The 25,668-nt window shown below is 49.5% G+C and overlaps 2 protein-coding genes across 2 annotated transcripts in view; both read left to right on the forward strand.

Annotated features, from left to right (window-relative positions):
• The window catches only part of NDC1 (NDC1 transmembrane nucleoporin), a 29,782-nt gene extending 5,710 nt beyond the window's left edge, over positions 1-24,072 (forward strand). The window contains exons 3-18 of the mRNA XM_078615049.1: positions 1,840-1,941; positions 4,191-4,365; positions 5,569-5,695; positions 6,671-6,779; positions 7,898-7,949; positions 8,975-9,107; positions 10,081-10,173; positions 10,990-11,071; positions 11,952-12,110; positions 12,349-12,642; positions 13,484-13,578; positions 14,173-14,223; positions 14,663-14,726; positions 18,475-18,575; positions 19,304-19,464; positions 20,954-24,072. Of these exons, the coding sequence (XP_078471175.1) occupies positions 1,840-1,941; positions 4,191-4,365; positions 5,569-5,695; positions 6,671-6,779; positions 7,898-7,949; positions 8,975-9,107; positions 10,081-10,173; positions 10,990-11,071; positions 11,952-12,110; positions 12,349-12,642; positions 13,484-13,578; positions 14,173-14,223; positions 14,663-14,726; positions 18,475-18,575; positions 19,304-19,464; positions 20,954-21,017 (1,862 nt within the window). The 3' untranslated portion in view covers positions 21,018-24,072. The remainder of the gene's footprint in view (positions 1-1,839; positions 1,942-4,190; positions 4,366-5,568; positions 5,696-6,670; positions 6,780-7,897; positions 7,950-8,974; positions 9,108-10,080; positions 10,174-10,989; positions 11,072-11,951; positions 12,111-12,348; positions 12,643-13,483; positions 13,579-14,172; positions 14,224-14,662; positions 14,727-18,474; positions 18,576-19,303; positions 19,465-20,953) is intronic.
• Positions 24,073-25,381: 1,309 nt separating this feature from the next.
• Positions 25,382-25,668, forward strand: part of LOC144733262 (transcription factor RFX3-like) — a 53,926-nt gene continuing 53,639 nt past the window's right edge. The window contains exon 1 of the mRNA XM_078615055.1: positions 25,382-25,660. The gene's annotated coding sequence lies outside the window, so the exon portion shown is untranslated. The remainder of the gene's footprint in view (positions 25,661-25,668) is intronic.

Here is a 25,668-nt window from a genome sequence, read left to right on the forward strand (position 1 = left end):
GAGAAAAATGACTCAGTGGCAGCCAAGGGACTGAATGCACGGGATTTTCAAGCATAGCAACTTAATGGTCTCAACCCGGACACCAATGATTGCACACACACACACTAACTAACCCATATATTTACGCGATCTAACCAAAAAACCCTCTATTTTGGATAATATTGGTCGCAAAAGCCTACGTGTTAAACTAACCCATCACGTTAAATTTGGCTTTGCACTTAATTTTACTCAAATTCTGTCTCTGATCATTTAAAATACTCCATTGGTTTAATGCGACAAACAGTCCGTGGCATAGCAGGTGCGAAAGTGCTGGCCTCTACTGTGTTGATGAGACGTCACTTGCACAATGTGTTCCCTGATATCTACTTCCACAGGCGTTGTCTCATGGAGGTACTTGCTGCTCTACAAGAGTTCCGAACCGATTCTTTGTCTGATGACATGATGCTGACAGCACAATCTGGATAAAGTTGGAGGAGAGGGGGGGGGGTATTTCTCCTTGACAAAATTTGCAACAAAAAGAACCTGAGTGGCATACTGAACGTAGTTTTCTGGTTAGATTTTTGTTGCTATTTCATTTATACCTGATGATGATTGCTTGTGTTGCAATCGAAACGTCGTATGCTATTATTTAATTTATTATTTTATCTTTATACGTGACTTTACCGAAAGAACCAAAGAATGAACGTAGTGATTTTTTTTTTTATCTTGGCCCAAGTGCCATTAGTGTTGTGGCATCACAGAGTGAAAGAGAGAGAGAGGGCGAGTGCTCTTGAGCATTCCACACCCTCGTATGCCGAGCGTCTCCATCACTATCGGAGCTCCTGTTCACTCGGCGCCACTTGACTCCGTGGTTTATGCAGACTAAAATGGGGTACCGCCTTTGTTCCTGCTGCATCGCGCGTGTACGAGAGTGAGTGTGTGTGTGCTGGCCACTCCACCCCCTTGTGTGCCATGTCAGCCTTCATAGGTGCTCACTAACAGCACTCGCCCCAACAGCTTGTTAAGGCTACACGGGGAATCTTTGTCTTTGTGTATGTGGGTAGCGGCGGTGTAGTGCTTAGCGCGCTGCGCTACGAACCTGGCAACCGGTGTTCGGTTCATGCTCATGACTAACACTGGTGATGATTATCATAAGCGGTCAAGGGCCTCCCCTAGGTCGACTGGGCCTCAAATGAGTGTGGTGTGTAAACATCACCACTGGGGAGATAAAGGTGTCCGGGCGTGGTGTTGGCCACCCACCCCCTCGTGTGCCGTGCCGGCCATCGTAGGTGCTGCTCGCTAACAGCACTTGCCCCAAAAGTCTGTTATAGATTTTACGGGGGATCTTTGTTTTTGGGGAGAGCGGTCGTGAGTGGTTAATGCACCGTGCTACAAACCCAAAAACCGTGAGTTCACTTCCTCCTGGCCACAGCGAACGTCAGCGGCAAATGTCTGAACCTGTCCTGAGCCTCCCTAAGATGGACTCGTCTATAAATGAATATGTGGTGTGGTGTGTTAAAGAAACACAAAAGTCCGCACTCGAGATAGAGAGGTGGCAGGGAATGGTGTCAGCACCCCTCGTGTTTCGTTGCGGCCATAATAAGTGCTTGCCAACAGCAATTGCCCCACCTGGGATATTATTGTTTGTCTGTTTCTGAGTTATATCTATGCGTGTGAGAGTAGAGAGTGCAGGTGGTTTATCTAGCATTCACCTGAGTCACTTAACCCAAAGCACCTGGATCTCAAAGTACACCTAGTCTGGCACAAGTCCCATGGTGACACCTCTGCCATTTCGTGGCCAATGGCAGTTGTTTATGCACATGTCTGTGTGCCTGTATGTCTCTGTGTGTGTGTGTGCAGACACCCTGAGCGAGCTCGCGAGCTCCCACATGCTATTAACCTTGACGCTGCTGTCGCTAATGCTGCTGCTGGTGTCGGCGTTCGACTCCAGGAATTACACGGGTCAGCCCCGGCGCCTCCCACCACCACCGGCACAGCTCATGCGACCTCCCTCGCTGCCCCCTGCTCCCTCCGTTTCCCCGAGAACTCCCGCAGAAGCCTCTATTCGGCCGGCAGAGAGCGCCACGCTGGCGAGATGTTAACTACCTCACCTGGTATATGGGTCGGAGGTCGTGGGTTCGATCCTGACCCTGACGATGCCTGCTGTATATTTGGAGTTTGCATGGTCTCTTCGTGGTCACGTAGATTTTTCTCCGGGTCCTCCGGTTTTTTCCTCCACATGCGTTCGGAGTATTTGGCTGCTATAAATGTCCACGTGACAAGCCACTTCGTTGAGCTATCATTTGTGGCCAGGTCGCTTCTAAATAAGAACTTCATAGCTCAGCGGGCCTTACCTGTTGAAATAAGAACAGTTTATCATTGTTTATAGAGTCGACCCGCTGAGACCATTCAAACGTGGGAACGTGGTCCTCGCCAAAAATTACCCAATGGGAATTCCACAAAGCGTCAATCATTGCCCACTGCTGGCGGATCCCCGCTCGCAGGCCAGGTTCTGAGTGGCCTTGTCTTCACAGGCATGGCTGCAACTGGGGGTTCCCTTTAAATCGTTTGACATGTGATGTAAGTTGTAAAAAAAATTGGCTTTTACCCTTTCCTGAAAAAATACAGGATGTGTTAAGATGTTCAAATGCCAAATTGATACCTGTTGCAATGCAACAGTCTGCTTTACCACATGCTTGTGCTTGTGATAAAGCATGCAAGCAAACAAGCTTTGACAATGTATGCATTGTTTTTAAAACTGATTGGCCTACACCAGAGACAGCCTCCGTTATGGTCTTGTCTCACCACCAGTGCTAAACCAGAGAACAACTCCAAAATGCGAACAACACAGAGGCAATGCAAATATCAAAGCATTGGTAGCTTGGATTGAGCAGTTGAGCCTGTTCTGTTTCCGTAATTTTGATACCGGTGTAGTGACGCAGATCAGAGACAGCGACACTTGGAGGCACGTCTTTATTTAACAAGCACCATCGGGATAGATACACACCCTACATGGGTGAACACTATTATAATTAAGTCCGTCTATTTTTGGCGGTACTACTTAATTAGAACAGTTGGTAGGCTGTCTGACTAAGAGCACTCCAGGATAGTTAAGACGGAGGCGACGATGAGGAGATGGTGACGACGACGAGATGGGACTTCCCGTTGGGCCCCTTCTATGATCTTTCCCCGAGATGTCCCCCTCTCGTCTATACTGTGGCCTGCTGGCGTGAGTCAGAGGTCGCAACCGGGTACCCGATACCCGTACCCTACCCGATACCCGGCTACCCGTACCCAGCCGGGTACGGGTATGGGTAGGCCGTGAGTCACTGGTGAGTAACTGTTTGTCACTCATTTCCTAACGTCTTGTCTCTTCTCACAATTCAAGTTCCTAGAATCAACCCACCCACGCCTGCAACATGGCTTCATCCCAGAGGTCGCAATCAGGTACCCGATACCCGTACCCTACCCGTACCCGGCCGGGTACGGGTAGGGTACGTGTACCCGTTTGCGACCCTGGTGCGGCCGGGTACGGGTAAGGAATCAAAACCCGATTGCGACCTCTGGCGTGAGTACTGCCATACACCGCAGTTACCCTTTTCCGCCAGCAGCCAGCGCTATACCGCTACACCGGCATTAAATGTTCCCGTAGATTTATGTATGTTGAACTTCTTTCGCACCGTACGTAGCCAACTGTGCTAATCGGAGGTGCAGGTATAGATAATTCATCATTGGTCATAAAGGTGGCTCTGCTCGTTCACTCAATTCTGGTTTTTTATTCAATTTTACAGAAAAAACGAATAAACTCTTCAAGACCGTGAGAATTATCCCCGGAATCTTGAATGTGAGAATTAGCCTTCCACCTTTTCTTAGAAAGTGGTTCGCTATTAATTTATCCTGTACAGTACATGTAGTCGTTTTTAAAGTGTTATTAAACGGTCAATATTGAATTGTAAATGTTTTAGTAGTTTGGAGTTCATAATAACTTAAACATGAATTAATTATTTGCGACGTACTGGACCACCTCTCCCCCACAACAAGAAAAGGCTGCGATCACAATTAGTCCAGCTTCGAAATGATTGATCGACTATGCATGTCGCTCTACACGTGGACCGCCCACCCCCAGCCACCCCCAGCCACCCCCAGCCACCCCCTCCCTGCCGTAGTAGCACACTTCTGACGCTTGCTCCCCTGCCTCCCCTTCCTCCCAGCGGTGGTGCTGGTGCCGTGCACGCCGCTGGGCGCGCTCGCCGGCGCCGTCAGTCCTCACCGCTTGCTGCACTGCGCCGCACACGCCGTGGCCGGCCTGCTGGCGGCGTGGTGCGCCGTCCTCACCGCTGGTGGCGCCTACCGGTCGCTGAGCATCACGTGTGACACGCAGCGCAGGCGAGTAGTGGGGGAGGGGGTGGAATTGGCCCCTGCCGTGGGAATGTGGAATTGTTGAATGGTGGTTTGGTGCTGTTGACGGCGAGGGCTGTGCCATGGCCCTTTGGGCGAGGAGACGTTTTCTGATTGTTTTAATTTTTCCTTTTCTCCAATTTTATACAAATGTAAGCTACTTTTTTATTTTACAAGGGAGGTACCACTGAGCTATATAGCTCTGGCTATCTCAAATGATAGCTCAACAAAGTGGCTTATCGTGTGGGAATGTATCACAGCCAAATACTCTGAATGCACCTTGATTTTAAATGTGGAGGGAAAAACTGGAGGATCCGGAGAAAAATCCACGTGACCACGGAGAGAGAGAGAACACGCAAACTCCAAATATACAGCAGGCGTCACGGTCGGGATCGAACCCACAACCAGGCGAGGTAGTTAACATCTCGCTCCATATAAAATCGTGATGGTGGCGTGATGATGCAAAGGATCCATTTAGACCTCTCGCAGAGTAGTGCAACCCCCTCCCTATTTGAGAACAAACCACGGAAGTTGATATAACAGAGCTACCCCTGAGATCCCTTCAAGTGACCCCTGGTCCAGCGTTTTCCCGCTCACCATGACACTGAGAGTAATGTTTGCGCATAACCGTCAAACCTTTTTTTTTTCTACATAAATCCGCACTTTAGCAGCGTGGTGAAGTATGGTCAAACAACCCCCATGAACGACGTGGCATGGGTAGGCCTTTGTCCTGTAGAGTTGTCATTTTTAATTTTATCACTGTCACCCCCTTCACAATTTTTTTGTGTGCGTGCATACATGCGTGGTGCATGTATGCATCTCATGTGTACTTTAATGTGAGTGTTCATCCTAGTGTGTGTGTGTATGTTCATGTGTGGTGCAATTGGGAGCGGTAGGTGTTGTGGTTGGCATTACGGTGCCCAGTGACCCAAGTTTGATCCTCGCTCACGGCCAACACCAGTGACAAGGATCTGAACCAGTCCTGGGCCTACCCTTGGTTGACTCAGCCTCAAATGAGTACCTGGAGCAGTGTGTAAACATCGCCACTGGGGGAGACGAAGGCTCCCAGGCGTGGTGCTGGCCGCCCACCCCCTCGTGGATGCTATTCCAGCCTTCTTAGGTGCTCGCTGACAGCACTTGCCCCAACAGTCGGTTAAGGCTACATGGAGGACCTTTGTCTTTGTGCTGCAGCGCTGTTGGCGAGTGCCTGAGCGAGCGCCAACTCTTCGTGCTGCTCTTCGGGGGCTTCGTGGGCGCCACCTACAGCTTCCTCTACTTCCACAGCCACATGTACTACGTCCCGTTCCCCGCCATACAGGTGGCCCTCATCGCACCCACCCATCCACCCAGCGCACTCCGCCTGCAGTAGCAATGATGATGTATGGGTTGTTTTTTATTCATGTTTTTATTGCGGTAAGCACACAAAGCCCGGTTCAACGCGTCAATGGTTTCTGGGGGAGGGGACAAAAAAAGCGAGGGGGCGGGGAACTTGGGGGAACTTTCACCGCTTGGTCGTGTATAGGTGGTAGGGGGGGGATGCCCGGTGCCCTCCTTGACGGGGTCTTCCGTTGGGGGAGGAAGTGAGAGCTTATACATATGGGGGGGGGGGAAGAGGGGCGGGTGGAAGTTAGTATGTATGTTGAACTTCTTTCGCACACCGTACGTAGCCCACCGTGCTAATCAAAGGCGCGGGAAGATTTTGTCGAATAATAATAATGTTCATGTACAGCCCTTTAGCCTAACCGGCTCCTTTGTGCAGCAGGAGAACGCGTTAGCTTGCAATGGCAGCCCAGTGTTCCGTGTCTCGTGTTCTCGTTATAAGACGCAAACCCCCCCCCCCCCCCCACCACTGTGCAGCCATTTTTTGCAGCATGCAGCATGGAGAACACACACTCGGTTGCAATCGCAGCCTGGTGTTCTTTGTGTTTTTGTTATAATACGCGAACCCGTCTTGCAAATTTTTTCACAGCACGCTGCAGAAAAACACACTCCCAGTCGCAGTTGAAACCCAATGTTCCCTGCCTGCCTTTAAAGATACAAATCCTAGTGCAACTGTATTTGCAGCACGCGGACGTGCTCTAAGTTGTAATGGCAGCCCAGTGAGTGTTCCGTGTATGCATTTAAAGACTTTACGCTGTTTGAGCCATTTTTGCAGCATGGCGAACGCACCTTATCAGCTCCAATCACATCCCAGCGTTCTTTGCCCTATGTGTATTCTTCTTGTTCAAAATTGCAAACCCCGCCCCCCCCTATCCGTCCACCTCCCCACCACCCTTGCTTCGCCATCCCGCAGATGTACAAGTACCGGCGATTCCGAGCACTGCTGCCACGCATTCTAACCCACAGTGGCGCCCAGTCCCTGCGGCTGCTGCGCTACTACTGCCTTCTCTACTTCCTGCTTGGTACGGCGGGAGTACACGGCGGAGTGTGGCGAGTGGCGCAGCGTGGTTGGCATAGGGCCCTGGCAGAGGTCACAACCGGGTACCCGATACCCGTACCCTACCCGATACCCGGCTACCCGTACCCGGCCGGGTACGGGTACGGGTAGCCGTTTGCGACCCTGGTGCGGCCGGGTACGGGTAGACCGTGAGTCACTGGTGAGTAACTGTTTGTCACTCATTTCGGGTAAGGTACCCATACCCGGCCGGGTACGGGTACCCATTTGCGACCCTGGTGCGGCCGGGTACGGGTAAGGAATCAAAACCCGTTTGCGACCTCTGGGCCCTAGTGTAAGGAGTCCAGGAGTTCAATAAGAACGAGGACCTCCACGTTCTGACCAATTTACCCCCAACTCCCACCAACGTCTTCGTAGACCGCCACCTGGCCCTCTCCGGCCCTAGGCCCTGGTGCAGTCGCGCTGCCCGCACAGCCCTCAGCTACTGGACATTTGTGATAAAGAGCTTTATTGCTCATCGGATTCCTCCACTATAATTCAATATTATGATTAATTGCTAAGCCACTGCACATGGCATTCGTCAGTTAAAAATACCCTTCCTGTAACTATTGTATGTACATATGTTGAACTTATTTTGCACCCTATGTAGCCAACCGTGCTAATCACAGGTGCGGGGGAAGTTCAACAAACTAGCACAAAAAGCACTTCTAAAGAAATTAGTTTTCAATCAAGATTATTTAATCGTGCATAGCTTCAGTAACTTCCTAAAATCGGAAGGAAGAGCGTTCCAGACGGCCACAGAAGCGCATCTGAAAGCGCGCGATGTAGTGAGGATGATCAAGGTCAAGAGGTCATCATTGCCTGTCATTGGCTTTAGGTCTTTGTTTTGTCTCCAGCCAAATTGTCTTGAAAGTGTCCGATCCCATCAGATCTCGGAAGCTAAGCAGGCATGAATCTGGTCGGTATTTGGATTGGAAGAGACTGCACTACCCCGTGAAAATGCACATGTCAGAGGGAGTGATAATTGAAGGTTCAGATAGCCGGGCTAAATTGGTCAATTAAAATCACCAGTTGCTTCTAAGTTGTACAAAACGCCAACCGCTGTTCGTGTTTGTTTTTTTCTAGGCAAGTGGCCGCGAGAGTGGGTTATGGCAGCATTTGACCTCCACCTGGACAGGTGAGAGATGTCCTGACTTCTCGAGTGATTCTGAACGAGTGGGTAGGTGAGTTGGCGAGTGAGTGAGCCCATGACTTAGGTCGGAGGGAGGGAGAGTGAGTGCATGAATGCCTGGGTAGATAACAGGGTGAGTACGTGAGTGAGAAAGTGAATGGCTGGGTGTATGAAAGGGTGATTGAGCAAGCTCGCAAGCCAGTGAGTAACTGACTTTGTAGAGGTGAGAAGGGAGTGGCTGGGAGAGTGATTGGCTGGGTGGGTGAGTGATCGATCAAGTTATTGAATTGTTGTTTGGGAGCCTGAGTGGATGATTGAGTGAGTGAGCAAACACAATTCCTGTGTGTGACGGGTGGCGAGTGAGTGACCGATTGAGTGAATGGAACCCGGATAAACTGGTGGCTGTGATTGATGGTAATCAAACCACATGTCAAGCCCCATGCTTCGAACACGTGATAATTTTTATCTTGTGTGCTTGAGTACGCGCACATGCGTTTGTGCTTGTGAATGCTTATATGGGTGCGTAGTGGGCGTGCGTGTTGTGTGTGGCTGCGTGTGTGGGTAGGTGTCGAATCAATGCTGCACTCGGGGAGTGGGCTGTGTGTATGTGGCACAGTAGGGGGCGCACAGGTGGTGCATCTGCCAGTCGTCTTAGTCAACCCATGGCACCTGCGTCTGTCCCGTGACCTCCTGCCACTTCACGTAGCCTTTATGTGCACATACTGGAACAAGCGCCATGCCGGTTGTTGTTGCGGAGCGGTAGCACAGTACTGTGGTTCGCGCGCTGCACTACAAACCTGACAACTTAAGTTCGTTTCCCACTCATGGTTAACATTAGTGAGGAATATCCGAACCTACACGGTGTGCCATGCAAACACGAGTACTGGGGAGACAAAGGGTGCCAGTGGTGTGGTTTCCGGCCACACCAGCCCCTCGTGCACCATGCCGGCCTTCAAAGGTACTCGCTAACAGCACTTTTGGCCCAGCGGTGTATGTAGGTTACAGGGTGGGATCTTTGTGTTTGTCGACAGTTCGGTGTCGAGGCTGGACTCTGTGAGCGGCTTGCTGGACGTGCCCCTGCTGTACGAGACGTGGCTGGCCGGGGCCTTCCTGCTGCTCACCTGGTACCTGTCCTGGGCCCTGCTGCGGATCTTCTCCACCGAGGTGAGCCCCTTTGCTCCGCTCGTCATCACCTTTTGCTCCGCTGCTCGCCACCGAGGTGCCATGATCGTGGAACTGCTTCTGGCAGGAGAAGACTTCGACACGCAAAGCAGCTGTCATATTGTAGACGCACACCTTGTCCGTGTGCGCCGGGCTGTCCCGACACATGTGTGAGGACATGTGGAACGTTCGAATGTGTTCACTTTTATAGAATATGACAATTATTATTCAGAATGCCTTTTACCCAAGACAGCCTCACTGACCGTGAGTCTCATTACTGTTTTCAGGAGGGGGCCCTAATCACTTTTTTTGCAGTTGAGGGCAATGATCGCTATTCTGTTTCCAAATGACCAAATTTCGGAGTAATTTTTCAAATTCGGCAAATTTAGACCGTAAATTGACGCCACAATACATTTTTACATCTGCTGTGAAGCAGATGGCTTATGTATTTTTTTACCGTTAATACACAACCGCAGTATTAACCAGGGTGGCCCGCAGGCTTCGAGAACACGAACCTCTGCAACGAGCGGCGATAGCGCCACAGCTCGGCCATGTTCCAGCAGTGTCCTGAACTCGTCAAGAAGCATAAACCATCGCCACACGAACTCCGGTCGTCCTCGCAGCGGCGCCTTTTGGCTGGCCATGGAACAAAGACGGTGGTGCAGCGCTTCAACAACACTGGCCAAGATGACCTATTGACCTTGACGAACCTCACTGCATCGCGTGCTTTCAGATGTGCTTCTGCGGCCGTTTGGAATGCTCTTCCGATATTAAGAAGGCACTGGAGCTATGCACTTTTAAATAATTTAGATTGAAAACTAATTTCTTGAGAACTGCTTTTTGTGTTTAGTCTGCTGTCGTTCCCCCGCACCTTCGATTATCACGGCTGGCTATGTATGGTGCGAAATAAGTTCCAACATACATGCGTACATACATCTCCACTTGTTACCCCCACCGTGCCTCCCCTGTGCCACAGCCCCACGTCTTCTTTGTGGAAAGCAGCTTCCCAGAGGAGGCGGAGATGTGTCTGCCTGCTGTCCTTGCCTCCAACCCCCCGTCCATTGTGAAGGTGAACCGGCCCCGCCAATCTACAGCACTCTCGCCTGGGCCATACCACCGGGAGGGACGGGGTGTGGGTGGGGGGGGAGAGGCGAGAAGAGGGTTGTGACACCATTCGTGCTTGATGCACATTAAACCGGGTTCTTAAGCGTTGTGAGTTTATGGTCTCAGCCAGGTGACCAATGACTGCACACACAAAAAAACGATCGCATACATTTAGCGTCCGTAATTGTTTTTAGCTAAATTGCAGCTCGGAGAATTATTGGTTATATTATCGCTGTCAGGCGAAAAACATTACTCTCTGCTGCGGGATGGGTGGGAAAGTGCCGCCCATTCCTGCGTGTGACCAGAGGCCAATCTCAAAAAGGTAGTTCCTTGACATCCGCTGTCACGAGGGTTCGCAGTGCTTTGTGGGAGTTTCAAATGGATTCTTTGTCTCTTGACGTGACACCTAACGATGGCACAGTTGGGATGAAATTGTGGATACAAATTCGATGAAAATATGAATTGCATCAAGGTCTGTATAGATGTTATATACATAATTTTAACACGTAGGCTTTCTATCTGGCTGTCGCCTGACGAGGCTAGTTGTAATTACTGGCGAAACGTCGCACTCAAATTATAAATGTTGTGGCTTTGCTCTCCACATCAGTGTGCGGTACTAGTAACGAATTGGCATGTTCTGTTTACATTACAAACCTTACTAATTAATTGGCTGTGTTGGGTGGAGGCGGGTTTTAACGACACATTTATATATTTACACGATCTAACCCAAAAAACCTGTATTATGGATGCTATATACATCTTAATAATTGTTGTTTTACAGCATCTGGCTCTGCAGGACTTGTCCATTCTGGCCCAATATTCTCCCGGTCGACGCCAGCAGATATTCAGTCTAAGCCAGCCTGGTGAGTGTTTCACAGCACCTACCCTCACCACTCCCACTGCTAGTGGAAGCTGAGTGACTTGGTTAGCTCCTGGCTCTAGCGGGTGAGTGCGCGAGAAGAGATTGGTGAGTGACAAGAGGTGTGTGATTGCGAACGGTTGGTCTTGTGGGTAGGTGAGTGAGGAGATGGGAGGGTTCAAGTGTGATGCAGTGAGAGTGAATGAGTGAACAGTTGAATGAGTGATAAACCTAGTGAATGTGTGAGTGAGGGTGCTCACGCGTGGTAGAATTAATAGCTAAATGAGTGATTGTGTGGGTAAGCTAATGATCGACTGAATAGGTGAATGACTGAGCGAGAGAAAATACATTTGGGAGGTAGTTATTGAGTGAGCTTGTGTGGGTGAGAAGATTATTAACCGAGAGGGCGGTTGAATGAGCAGGTGAGAAGGGTCATGTGTGAATCTGTTGTTGAGTGATTGAATGGCCCCGCAGCGGTGGCGAGATGTGAACTACCTCGCCTGATATACAAGAGGTCGTGGGTTCGATCCCGACCCTGACGCCTGTATATTTGGAGTTTGCATATTCTGCCTGTGGTCACGTGTTTTTTTTTCCTAGTGCTCCGGTTTTTCCCTCCACATTTAGAAATATGCGTTTTGAGTATTTGGCTGCTTTAAATTTACACAAGGTAAGCCACTTCATTGAGCTACTATTTGTGGCCAGGTCACCTCTGAAAAATAACTATATAGCTAGTGGGCCTTACCTGGTAAAACTAAAATAGTTTAGTTTATAATGGATTGGCGAATAGCAGAATTAATTAATGAGCGAGTGTGTGAGTGAGCAGATGATCAATCACCTGGGCAGGTCACATGACCCTCTTTTTCCCCAACTCTCGTGCGACGCAGGTGGTCGCCCACACACGTGGACGATGGTGAGCTCCACGTGCCTCTCGCTGCTCACCGAGCTCGCCCACCGTCTCGTCGCCCGCCAGGATCTGCCCACCAACCAGCTGTCCAAGGGCGGCCTCCCGGGCCCAGATGCTGCCAACCAAGCCTGCCTTCCCGGTACCCTACAACAACAAACAGCAACAACAATGCTCGCGTTTAAAATGGTGCTCCCGTAATGTAGCAAACGTCCTGGAGCGTTATCCCATACATACGGAAGAGATGGAATCCACCCTTTGCCGCACAGCCTTCTCCTGGCGAGCCAGGGTACAGCGAAGGACTTTCTTTTAGTGCGATCGCGTGATCGTTACCGGTGCCCCTCGCCCACCGACCTACCGACGGTTTCCTCCCACCGCAGGCTGCACACCGCTGCACATGCCGCACGCCGCCAGGATGCGCCCCCTGGTGCAGCCACTGCCGCCGACCCCGAGCGTCGCGGGGAGGCTCGGCCCAGCCCCCTCCACTCCAGCCGACCTGCGCCTCCCGCCAAGCCCGCCGTTCACGCCGGACTTGGGTGGCGCCGGTCAAGTAGGAGCGGTGATGGAGTTGCCGCTCAGGCCGCAGCTGGATCTGGGCTCGCCCTGGCACGGCGCGGTGCAGAGTCCCCACCTCATGCGCCGCGGTCCCCGGCTGTGGTCGTCCACGTCGCCCGGTGAACAGTGGGCGTGGGACGAGCCGCGGTGCGACGGTTTGTGGTGGGGTGAGACGTTTGTGCGATGGTTCGCCGTGGTCGTGGTTTGACGCCGTTTAGGAAGCCTCGTGACCGTCATGTGACCATCCATTGATGGGACAGTTCTCAACGCTTGACGTTTCGTGATGTGACGAAACAAAACACTTAAAATGAGAAATTCGGCAAACGCCCTAATGTGTACATCAGAAAACAAATATACTTGCTCATTTTGTTCAATACCCGTATCACGAGCCTTAAGAATAGATTTATGCATGTATGATGCACTTCTTTCGCACCATACATAGCTAACCGTATTAATTGGAGGTGCAGGGGAAGGAGAACAAACTAACACCGAAGGTGTTAGAAATAAATGAGTTTTCAATATAGATAATGTACAAGTGGCTAGCCCCAGTGGCTTCCTAACATCAAAAGGAAGAGCATTCCAGACGGCGGTGGAAGCGTGTCTGAAAGCGCCCAATGCAATGACTGTCTTTGTTTTATGGCTGGCTAAAAGCCGCTGCTACTGCGAGGAGTTCACGTGATGGTTTATGCTCCTTGATGAAGTCAGGACACGTACGCGCACACGGGCACTGCTAGGGCATGGTCCCAACAGCATGTAGCCAACCATGCTATTCGGAAGTACGAATGGATGCGATGGAATGGATGCATCCTCGCGCCAATTGACGCATCGCGGATTAACTTTTTTTCGTCCCCCCCCATCAGGGATGGCTGATGATGAAGGTGGGGACGAAGTCACGTGAATGCCGTGTTGCTCATGTGGTGCGCTGTCCGCCCCCTGGCCCGTGCTGTTTCACGCTTTTAGTGTCGTCTCTGTTGGCGACGCCGCCGCTGCCGCCTCAGTCGCCGCCCCAGCAGAACACCGCAGCTCCTGATTGGCTGGGACAAAAGTGGGATCAGGTGACCATTGTGTGAATACTTAACGCGTTTGTTGTCTTTGGTTTGAAATTAAAATGTCGCCCGCTATTATCTTTGAGCTCAACCTCTCGGGTCTGTCGGATATAAGTTGGAAATTGAAAGCTTCATTCATGGGAAAAGAGACTTTAAAGCAGGGGTGAGGAATCTTTTCCCTACTCAGGGCCGAACAGGGCCACACATTGACACATGCACCTCAGTCACCGTAGTTTCTGCAAGAGGCCCTTGCAGTGACAGACGCACAACTTTTCTGCCCAAGTTCCAAAATATTCCCCCTCTTGAACCTTTTCAGTGTGGCCAAGATGCTCACAACGATGAATGTAATGTATGTATGTTGTGCGAAAGAAGTGCATAAATGTATCACATCCCATTACAGCGCAACTCAATATTTTACCAGTAATCCCAACACAAGTTATTGAGCGTGCCAGATGATTGGTAAACACAAACGGCTGCAAAGTGGCTAATCACAAGAACTCGAATTTGCAAAACACAATGAGTGAACAACCACTGTTTTTTTACTGACAGTTTCTGCTGATAATATTGTGACGTTTGTTTTATTACCGTTTTGTCTTTTGTCAGGTCAAGAACTACATCATCAAAGTTTGGCCAGTGTCATATTTCGTGCACAAGGTAAGGTTTATTTGAGGATCATTGTTGGCAATCTGGCGACCCTCCGCTGAGCTGCTGGTATGCCTCCGACGCGAGTTTGAAGCTTCCTTAACGTGCGCTTGGACTGGAATGTCACAGTCAGTGTCCGTCGTTGTGCTTCAGTAGAACGTCACCGCATGGATGTCGTAGGTGTCCAGCCCATTGCCAATCCGCCAAAAACCGGCCAAATACATCATAGGGCTGCCCAAAACTTACTTACGTAATCCGCAGCACAAAACAAAAATTGCACAGTAATGCATTCTGCCCGGACAGCTAACCCGTTGGCTCCCGTTCCGCTAATTAAATACTTCCGAAGACAACCGCATGTTGGAAAGTGTTACAGGAAGCGTTGCGCAACATCTCGGCGTGTGCGCGAGGTTCCTAACTCGTTTGTTTTTGTTCTCCGCTTCTCGTGCGTCAGCTGCCGGAGTCGTCGAGCCAAGCGCTGTTTGCCGACTGTCAGGCGCACATCTGGGCGCTGGAGGGTACGAAACCAGCCCGCCCCCCATCCCCCCGCGTCGTTCCTCCACCACACTCCCCTACACCCCCCCCCCCCCACTGCGCTCGCGATACTCACGGGGCACACACGCAATCGCTTGGCGCGTATTTTTTCTTTTGTTTCCAATCATCTAAATGCAGTTGCGTCGCGTTGCAGATGGTTCATTCTGCACGCGTGTCTGCATACAGCCCCTTTGTCCGTCCGCTGCTGGTCCACTTCGTCGGGGTTGTTTAGACTGTCTCCCCACGCCGGCCAGTGAAGGTTCACAAAGTCATGCAGTGTAGATGTGGGAGCATAGAAGTCGAGTGCAATGGTCGATTTTGCCACACTGCCCCCTGCTGCCCACCACGTAGCTCCGCAGCCTGTAAAACAGACTCGAGGCTGTCTTATGGTTGTATTTATTTTTGATGAATTATTAATAACTGAGTGGCAGCCAAAGAGAGGGAACATGCCCAAAAGGACATCCGTTGTGGAGATGGAACAATGACAGCGGCTTGTGTGCAGGTTCTGGATGGATTGTCGCATCGTGGAACCGCACGGTACTGCAACGGATTAGGAACGCCTTCATCCAGCAGTGGGTTGGTCATGGCTGATGATAATCATGGCTAGTTGACGAGGTAGAATTACAAGTAGAAGTTGAGCGAGATGCCGCGTTTAATGCACTATGGGTTATTTGTACCACCGTTGGTGGCCGAGCTGAGAGCATCTGCACGTGACACGTAACACCTTGGTTTAATAACGGGGAAGTTGAATCCTGGGATGGAACCCAAGATTTTGGCGTTGGCAGAATACTCCGACACGGCCATTTTGATCCCCCTTGGCAGACTGAGCCACATTTTGCTTGGAGCGTTTCGAAGCACCGAGCCCAATCGCACGTGGGTGGTTGGGAGGGCGTTATTGTAACACATATGCGCACATCTAGGCAGGGGGTACAAAGGTGAAACCACAACAGCAACATGGGTGGAGCGGTGGCGCAGAATCTTGCGCGCTGCTATGAACCCGGCAACCCGAGTTCGAATCCCAGTCACGGAAAACGATGGTGGCAAAATGATAACCTGAACCGGTCCTCAGGAAACTCTTCACATACCCACACTTACCAGCGCGGTGAAGTATGGTCAATAAAGTCCCATGACAGACACGGCGATGGTGAGGCCTTTATCCGTCACTGGGATTGTCAAATGGCCTGTACGGTATATATTATTGTGAAGAACAACATCAATGGTACCAAAGCCTCGCGACTTTGTACACATCCTTCACACATCTGTCGCTCGAGCGTGTTTTAGAGTATTCGGCTGTTTAGAAATTTCCACGTGATAAGCCTATAATTTGTGAGCTTGATCTTCCACAAAGCTGCTCGTGATCCACCCTAAATCACATCCACTGCACAAACCATGGCAGTAGATGCGGGATACCTGATGATGCAGGAATGGAAAATTAAAAACTCTCCAGTACTGTGTGACTGTGGCCATCCAGAACAGACCGTACAACGTATAACGACGCAATGCCCCAATCAACAAATACAAAGGAGGCATCACAGAGATGACACTCTCTGCTGCTCCTGATGCGGTTGTCTGGCTTGACCACTTGAATGTGAAATTGTAGTTGTTGCTCTGCATCTACATCAGCAGCCATACGGAATAAGAAGAGAATGTATCTTCTGAAAAATAGCAATATAGTTGAGTGGGCCTTGCCTGGTAAAATAAAATTGAAAGTTTCAGGTTAGTTTTAATAGCGTGCGTCGGTGGAAGTAACTAATACGGATAAGATTTGAGATGGTTATTCTGTGAGTGCAGACGCTGCTGTGGTGTCACGGTTAGCACGCTAGAGTTGCAAGTCACACAGTTGGCCCGTTCGAATACATCTCCAAGCGCTGCAGTTGAAACGATGGTGCAAGTTTCTTAGATTCTTCCCCCAAACCCCCCAGATCTCTCCACCTATCAAGTATAAATAAGGTACCACCACAGTTCGTGGATCAGCAGATCACGTGTGGTATGTACGTTGAACTTCTTTCACACCGTACATCGCCAACTATGCTAATGAGAGGTGTGGAGGGGGGGACAACAAACGAAACATGACAACTAGTTTTTTAAGAAACGAGTTTTCAATCTTGATTTAAAATAACTCCAGTGGCCTCCGAATATCGGAAGGAAGAGTGTTCCAGACGGCCGCAGAGGCGCATATGAAAGCACGCGATGCAGTGACCGTCATTGTTCGATGGCTAGCCGAAAGCCCTTGCTGCTGCGAGGATGACCGGAGTTAGCGTGATGGACTATACTCCTTGATGAAAAATGCTCCTTGACGTGGTGGAGTAAAGTGTGAGCACACCCACCTCTTCCAAGATGTCTGGTCACTGTCAATAATTAGGCCAAACACCCTCTCGAGAGTTTCTTCCAGTGGTGGTTCTTCGCCCAGCAGTGGCGTAAGCGAGCAAATGCAGGGCTGCACCTTTGACTTTTATGCCGTAACTAAATCGTGCTCCCTTCCCGTGTTGTCTCGGGAAACAAGTGGTACGTTGTAATCACTGCTAAAGCTCGTGAAAAAACTAACCGAGGCCTGGAAATTAATATTGCGCATTGTAGTTGGCTTTTCAAATGAATGACGGCACGAACCACAGGAGTGTTTTCTTTGGCAGTCTACGCAGCCAACAATGGCACATTGTCTCAACAGTTTTGCCGTACAGTGTGTGTTGTGCCGTGCAGCGCCGCACACAAGTGCATGATGTGGAACCGTACGCGGCTTGTGCTCTGCGTTACGGTCTCGGCGACCTGGGTTCGATTCCCTGCCATGGATAACCATAAAGTTTTAATTTTCAAGTGCGGCCTCTCCGTGTCTGGCGAGCCGAAAATTATTTTCGCACCCTGCTTGCCACATTAAGTACTGGCTGTGGCTCAGTCACGTGTGACCTAATCTAGTCTGGTAGGGACCATGAAAATAGCTCCACACTCGTTGCACCACATCCAGTTTACCCCCTCGATATTCCTGCGGCTAGTAGTCATGCGCCACCTACGTTTAAGGCCTTTATATTAATCTTTTAGTTTTTGTTGTTGTGCTCAAGCACCACCACGGATCTCCCTTGGGAATAGCAGGGCAACTGGCTAGATCGTCATCCATGTGTGACAAGTAAAATAACCTTAAACCCATATTGGTCTACCAGCGATCTGGAAAATATTCAGTGATAACTTCAACTCTGGATAACATCAATGGCAGATCCTGGACTCTTCTCGGTTGAATCAGCCTTACACGAGTACCTGCTGCTATGTGTAAACATCAGAACTGGAGGGACAAAGGTAGCCAGGCATGGTAATGATCACATCACCTGACCGTGTGTGGTGGTGCGGCCTTCATCGGTGCTCGCTAAGAACTCTTGGCTACAAGTGAGATCTCTGTCATTGTGTGGGGAGCGGTAGCGGTTAGCGCACTGCGCTATGAACCCGGCGACCCAGGTTCGATTCCCGTTCACGGCCAATACCAGTGACGATTATCTGAACCGGTCCTGGGCATCCCCTAGGTCGACTCAGCCTCAAATGAGTACCTGGTGCGGTGTGTAGCCATTGCCACCAGGGAGACAGAGGCGGCCAGGCGTGGTGTTGGCCACCCACCCCCTCTTGTGCCGTGCCGGCCTTCATCGGTGCTCACAAACAGCACTTGCCCCAACAATCTGTTTAGGCTATATGGGTGATCTTTGTATATATATATGTGTGTGCGTATATGTGTCTGTGTGTTTGACGATAAAGCTCTCTCACATCTGGTGGCTGCGTCGATCACCGAGGACAGGTTTGGGGTGGTGCAGACGCGACTGTCGGAGATCCTGAATGCCATGCTGGCCCTGCAAGATGTGAGTCGCACCCCACAATTCATCCATCGAAGCAAATCCCTGTCAGTGAATCGCATTTCACCAGTTTGTTAATGGCATGTGTGACATCACCATGTCACCCCCCCATACTCCCGATCACTCCCTTGGCCCCCAATGCAATGCCGGATGGACTTTATGATCACACAACATTTAAAAAAAATTAAATTTGACAATCACTATTGCGGTCTTCAAGATCCTCCATGGACTTGCCAATTTCTACCAATCCCCTCTCAACTCAATATACTCCTATCCACGTGCTCTCCCACCTCTCCCCTGTCATCTCACTCTACTCCCCTGTTTCAGTTCAACATCTTGAGAATTTTGTCTTATTTATATTTATACGCTGAGGTGTCTTGTCAGCAGGTGAGCAGGTCATGTGACGACACGTACCCACCAATCGCAGCCACTGGAATTCAGAACTTCACATTGCCGCCCCTCCCTCGTCCCAGCAATCTGCCACCGCCCTTGGCAAATACCTGCCGTGCCTACGTTGCATAAAGCTGGCACTGCTAAGGCCCCTCGCCAGTGTTGGCCATCACCTTTCTTTCCACATCTTTGTAGTCGCGTGCCAAGGGTCCCTCCAGTCCATGGGCCTCTGTGCAGTTGCACCGCCTGCGCACACTCGAAAGCTGCGCGAGAAACTTTAAAAGCTGGATCCTCCGTTCTGCCCGTGACCTCACCTCTCGTGTCCTGACCCCCCCCGCCCGCAGGCCGTTGACCGTCATTTCAAGCTGCCGCAAGCGCCGAACCGCCCGGCACGACAGGCGCACAGCCTGGTGGACTCATCGCACAAGAACCTGCGCTTCGCTCTGCGCGCTGCTCTGAAGACGGCGGTCTACCGCGTCGCATCCACCTTCGGCGAGCACCTCAAGTGAGACCAACAACTTGGCGTGCCCTCCTGTGTTGTTATCGTCATCGTCCTCAGGCTTGATTTAGCCACCAATAACCTGGTGTGCGCTCATGTGTAGCATTCAACATCAGCCATGATCGATCCACTAATAACTTTTGGTGTGTGCCCTCAATTGTTGCAGCCATTATTATTCTTAGTTTTTTCGGTAAAGTCACATTTTTTACCTACGTGACTTTACCGAAAAAACTAAGAGTATGAATCCTTGCAGTCACGAAAGCTTCAAATCTAGAATTAAGTCATTATTATTATCATCATCAGCCATGATCTATCCACTGCTGGATGCAGACCTCCCCAAGGCCTTACCATATCTCACTGTCTTGTGATCTTATTTTATTTTAATTTATATAGCGCCTTGATCAAGGCGCTGAACAAAGAAGTAACTATTTGTACAGCAGAAGTGTGATGAGATGAGGCGAGTTGACAAAAAGGATGTTTGTACATGAGTATGATGATGCGTGAAATAAACGATGATGACAGTGAGTAGTTAATGACGACTGAGTGTGATGAATGGGCACTGATGTTGGTAAAGGGGCTGAAGGTGTTGATGATGGGGAAGGGAGGGGGAAGAGGCGTTTGGGTAAGCTTGGGGAAAGTTAGTGAATTTTAAGTAAAGAGCAAAAAATGGACAGATAAACTTATCCATAATATAGGTTTTTGAGTGAGATCACGTAAGTAAATACTAATGGATATTGGTCGCGAAAGCCTACGTGTTAAACAGTGGAACGTATTGTTTGATATTTAGGGACAGTTTTCCCGCACCTCCGATTAGCACTGTTGGCTACATATGGTTTGAAAGAAGTTCAACATACATACAATGCAGCAGTCCATCTAGCTCCTGCACACGAGCTGATTTGATGGCTCTGTCTCCTGTTGTGGATGTTCTCTCGAGCGTGTTTGCCACTTCTGGCTGCCACCCCCATCGTCCTTCACCATCGCCAGCCGCCATCCTTTCTCGTGACGCGTCCCACCCATGCCCCCTTACCTTTCTTGACGGACAGTACGACGTCTCTGACTTGCGTTGGCACTCTTAATTCATGTCTTGCCCTTCTATCTCACGTAATTTCAAGCACGCGTCTTGTCTATGCTTTGCACACTTTTAAGATTTTGTTTTCCATTTCCTTCGGCAATATCCATGTTTTTTATCAAAGTAATCGACGGTAAAATAAATCCATGTATGTTGAACTTATTTTGCACAGTACATAGCCAACCGAACTGCGCTAATCGGAGGTGTAGAATAAAAAAACACGTAGAATAAAAAAACATCCTGCTTTGTGCACATCGCTACTTTGCTTTTCATCACTAATTTCAGTTTTCTCCAAAAGCACTCCAACCTGCTCCTGTTTCCACCTCTGATGTCATCGTTTTAATCCCTTCAGCAGCTGCCGTCCTACATTTTCACTGGCGTTCCTAAGCACGACCACCTCTAACACCTGTTTTCCTCCCTTTGCAGCTCCGTGCAGGTGGCTCCCGAGTACCGGCGAAGGCTCCAGATGTTTCTGGACTTCAAGGAGTAAGGTGCCTCTGTGCATCCCACATTGAGGCTTTGGACCGGCTGTACGGATAGAGATTTTTGACGATAGTGGCGGTCGCTAACGATGAATATATCACCCCTCCCTGCCCTCCACCACGTCTCTCTCACCGACCCCCCCCCCCCCCACTCTGCCGCCCACCCCTCAAGAGTGTTGGTCACAGCCAGCAGCTCGAACTGGGCTATTGACTTATTTAAGTCAGTGATTACTCTACCGATTGTTGTTGAAATTTCTCGAGCTAATCGGATAGCACAAAAATAATTGGTGGGGAAAATACAGTCTCGCCTCTGTGCCCGTGATGTGTGGGACTTGGTGATGACAATGGGCATCACCAAACCTGTCACGCTGGCCGTGGCTTGCGGGGTTTCCCACCTTCGGAAAAGAAAGCTGTTGGTTGGTAAGCTGCCATTTTTAAAGGAGCCTTGGGTAATCGACCACGAAAACAAAGTAGTCGATTTTAATTTGTAGTCGATTGAGAGCCGTTTGATCGACGAATCTGTCCCAAGGCCCCCCCCCGCCAGCAGCTCGCTTGCTGCTGTGCGCCACTGCGCCACCTCGTGGTGCGGATCAATGTCACCGCCACAAGGCCGTCTCTTGAGCCTCACCCGCTCGCAGGTGTTGCTTGTTGAGGTACGATTCTCCTGATGTCCCTACGAAGTCTGGAACTGGCTTCCCCTAGCGATCGGTGCTGTCAACTCACCCCGCTTCTCTTCATGTCCAGACCTTATCTGCCCATGACCTACTGCCAGTGTCTCAAATCGATATGCCCACGTTCTGTACAGTATCTCGAGATGCAGTTGTATTCACAATGCACCCTTGTATTGCATAAGCGTGTCTGTAACTCTATAGTTATTTGTATGACTTTACGTAAGTACAGGTCCAAGACCTTTCCTTTTCTTTACCCGCGGCTGAATGCCTCTACGTAATACATGTTTCTGTGCGGCGTCTTCCAACGCGGTCACATATAGATGCATTTAAAGCCACATTGCGTTATGCTGTAATGGTCAGGAGAAGTTTTGGCCTGTATGTGCGCTATTTGTTGTACATCAACCCTACCCATGCTTTGGTTGGGTCGATGTAGGGTTAAGCTTGTGGGTATGGTTCAAGTTGGTAGTGTCCGTAGTTCTGTACTTGTTTACTAGGCTTGTGATGATTTTGAGAATAAAATATAATTTGATCATGACTCTCACATCCAATTCTGCGCTATAGATGAATTGAGTAAATTTGTACAGAACGCATTATTTACAGATAATGCTCGATAATCTGGCCAGATTTATGTGGATTGTACATTAATCATGCTTATACTTACCTTTGTATGCATGGTGGTTTAATTAGTGCGAAAGAAGTTCAACATCCATCCATATATAGTAGCTGCTCCTCACTCATTGGGGGTCAGCGTCTCAGTGCCTGAGCGACTACAAACATGTCAGTCAGTACACTGATAATAAAACCAATTAAAACATTCTACATTGATGTATTACCCCCCCCCCCCCCGCCGCCACAACCTTTATACATAGGTAAGCAATATAACATGTTTTCACAGCCTAATTTACACGCATCTTGTGCTATCCGCGGTTTTTGTATTATCTGGGGCCACCCATTTTGCCCGACAACCCCGGATATTCGAGAGTTGACTGTAGAATAAATGAGACCGACGATGCAACGTTGACAAGTTAAAGGAAATTATTCTTGAATCGAATTGTGACCCCCAGGTCGTTATAATTCATATCATAGATACGAATTGTCGCCTGCCGACTCCTAACAGCACATATTCAGAAGTATTATTTCTAAACGTGTGGATCCTGTTTGTCGAGTGAGCATGCTTCCGAACCACTCGTCTGACCTCCAAAAGCCAAGCAGCGTCCACCTTGGATAGTGCTTGAATGGGTCACCGCAGGACGTGTTATAGGCTGCATGGGTCATGTGGTGGGCAGCAGAGGGCAGTGGCAGAAAAATAAATTGTGCCTTACAGTTGCTGGCGTTACTGTGTTCCCATCTGTTGATGGCTCTTGGTAACTCTAGCAACCTAGCAGTAGTTGCCTTATTATTTTGGGTTTAAGGTAAAACTTGTGTCTTTTATGCTACAACACAGGCATAATGTAAGTCTACTCTTTGTAAAGTTGATGTCACAGGTGTGTGTAAAATCCCCTTGACAACGAGTGATGGTGCAAAAGTTAACAAATGTCTGCGTAAATGTATATATTTTTGACTCATCAGATCTTTATAAGCTTTGCAGGGTCCCACCGTGCGATGCCATTTTTTGGTGTCGTACATCCTCCAATGTCCATTTAACAAGAGATGGACACGAGATGGACACGAGATGGACAGTGGGAACGGTCATTCGTAGAGAAACTTGTGACAGTAACAGAGCTCATTGGCCACTTGCATAAAACACTTAAGTCATGGGTGGCTAACCTTTGATTTACTGAGGGCTGTTCGGACCTTCAAATCCCTTTCGTGAGTAACCACACATTAGTCGATACTGAAGTTAGATTATGCGAGGACTGTGTATATTTAATGTTGAGAGGCAAGAGGTTACCTCGCCAAACATTATAGACAGTGCTGGCAGGAGCTTGATAACGTTTTTGCCTTGGGCACCCAATTAGTTGCTGCAAAGGTGTTTGCAGTGATGGATAAACAATGTGTGCGTGCCGTTTTGAATCTGAAGGTGTCTTTGGTCCACCGTTCCATTGTTTTACTGGGATTGTGGTCACGGGCGGTATGAAATTGGTTGCATCTCGACAACAGGCCATACTTTTCCCCCAATCCTTGCTTTGATTGACATCTTTAACTGGTTTAGTAGCTAAACTGAGGGGGAATTGCACTTACTGTGTTTTATGCATGAGGCCACAATGTTTGATGGACTTGTGAACATTAAAAATGAATAAACGTGGGACTTTATAATCACGTGTTAACGAGGAAACGTTTGTATTAAATGTATTTTGGTTCATTGTTGGTCAGTTTTAAATGCCAATATTGTTTAATTTTAATACTCTTTACTCCCACTTTGACTAATAAACATTGCTATAATGACCATTGATTGAAATGTCGCTTGTTTTCATTGTACTGTTGCGATTAACATTCGTAAAGATTGTTTGTATCGGTGTGCTGTCTGAGGGGAGTGGTGGCGCATTGGTTAGCACACTGCGCTGCGAACCTATGGACCTAAGATCGATTATCGGTCACGGAAAACACCAGTGGCGAGTAATATTTGAATCGGTTCTTAACCAACCAACCCTCATTGACCAATGTGGAGAAGTTATGATCTAACAACCCCCATAACAACCAAGTTGTGAGGAAGAATCCTTCACCCAGCAGTCAATTACCAACATCTAAAAGTGATAAGCTGCAAAAGGAGAACTTGACTTCGTCAACAAATAACGTATGACTAGTAATGTGTATTGTATTTACTTATTGAAGCGCCGTTTTAATAACGTTATGAATTAAATCCCTACTTTAAAATAACTTAAACGTATTGCATATTCTAATGTTTTAACATTGTGCTATTTTTTTTAGTTAAACAACGTTGCAATAAACCGTTTAGGAACGTAACTTAGTTGGGCAAACGTGTATTGCATTAATTTAAATGGAATGTTAAATGTGTTTTCAATCATAAACGAATTAATTCAACAAATTATCTCGTGATGCTGCTACTGCTGCTGTTGGCAGTGGCGTACAATTAACAACTCCACACACTCGTCAAAGACACAGCATAAAGAATATATAATAGGCGACGTTTCGGGCAATGCCCCTTATTTCAAGGCAATATTCTTGTGTGGAATTCTTTTATTACTGAAACCGGTGCCTCGTGCGCGCCCACGCCGTCCTTTTCCCGCCAAGCGTCACCCCCCCCAGCCCCGCCCCTTACCCCCCCAGTCCCGCCCCTTACCCCCCCAGTCCCGCCCCTTACCCCCCAGCCCCGCCCCTCACCACCTCTCGGGGTTCCCCCTCCCACCGCACCGCGCGCGCCACCCTTCTAGGGCACTTTAACGATTCGTCGAATAAAATTATAATCGATTCCTCGCGGTCCGTGCATCGAATCGCGCATGCAAGCGGCGACGTGCAGTGTTTAAAATAAGCCTATATCGCTGTTGTCGTACCGCTGTAAGATCATTTACGTCCGTTGAAGGGCTACATTTTTTTTGCACGTAAATTTAAACGCCGTTCCAACATTTTCGGCGTATCGATTCCCTCCGGTTAGGGAGTTGTTTTTCGGCGCGCGGAGTCGATTACGAAAGGAATTGCTTACGTCGCCAGCCCTAACCCCCCCCTCCGTTTCACCACGCCCCCCCTCCCTCTCGCCACGCCCCCCTCCTCCCTCTCGCCACGCATCACTTCCACCCACGTCGCGCAACGCATCCGCCGCGCCGAAAGAATCCCGACGCCCCGCCGCCGACAAAACGACGACGGGGCGGCCCGGCGAGCCGGACGACGGCGACGTTCGACGCACGGGGACCTCGCGGGATTATTGGACACGTTGGGATCGAGTCGACGGGCACGGGGAGTTTCGACGAGGCTCCGCGCAAGGGTAGTGAGGAGGCGCGCTTATAGCAACTGTTGCCTGGAGGAGGGCTCCATAGCCACCGTAGTCGTGGAGACTGCGTAACCAAGCCGCCGTCACATCCCAGGTGATTTT

Source organism: Lampetra planeri, chromosome 46 (assembly GCF_965212315.1).
Source record: "Lampetra planeri chromosome 46, kcLamPlan1.2.h2, whole genome shotgun sequence".
NCBI lineage: Eukaryota > Metazoa > Chordata > Hyperoartia > Petromyzontiformes > Petromyzontidae > Lampetra > Lampetra planeri.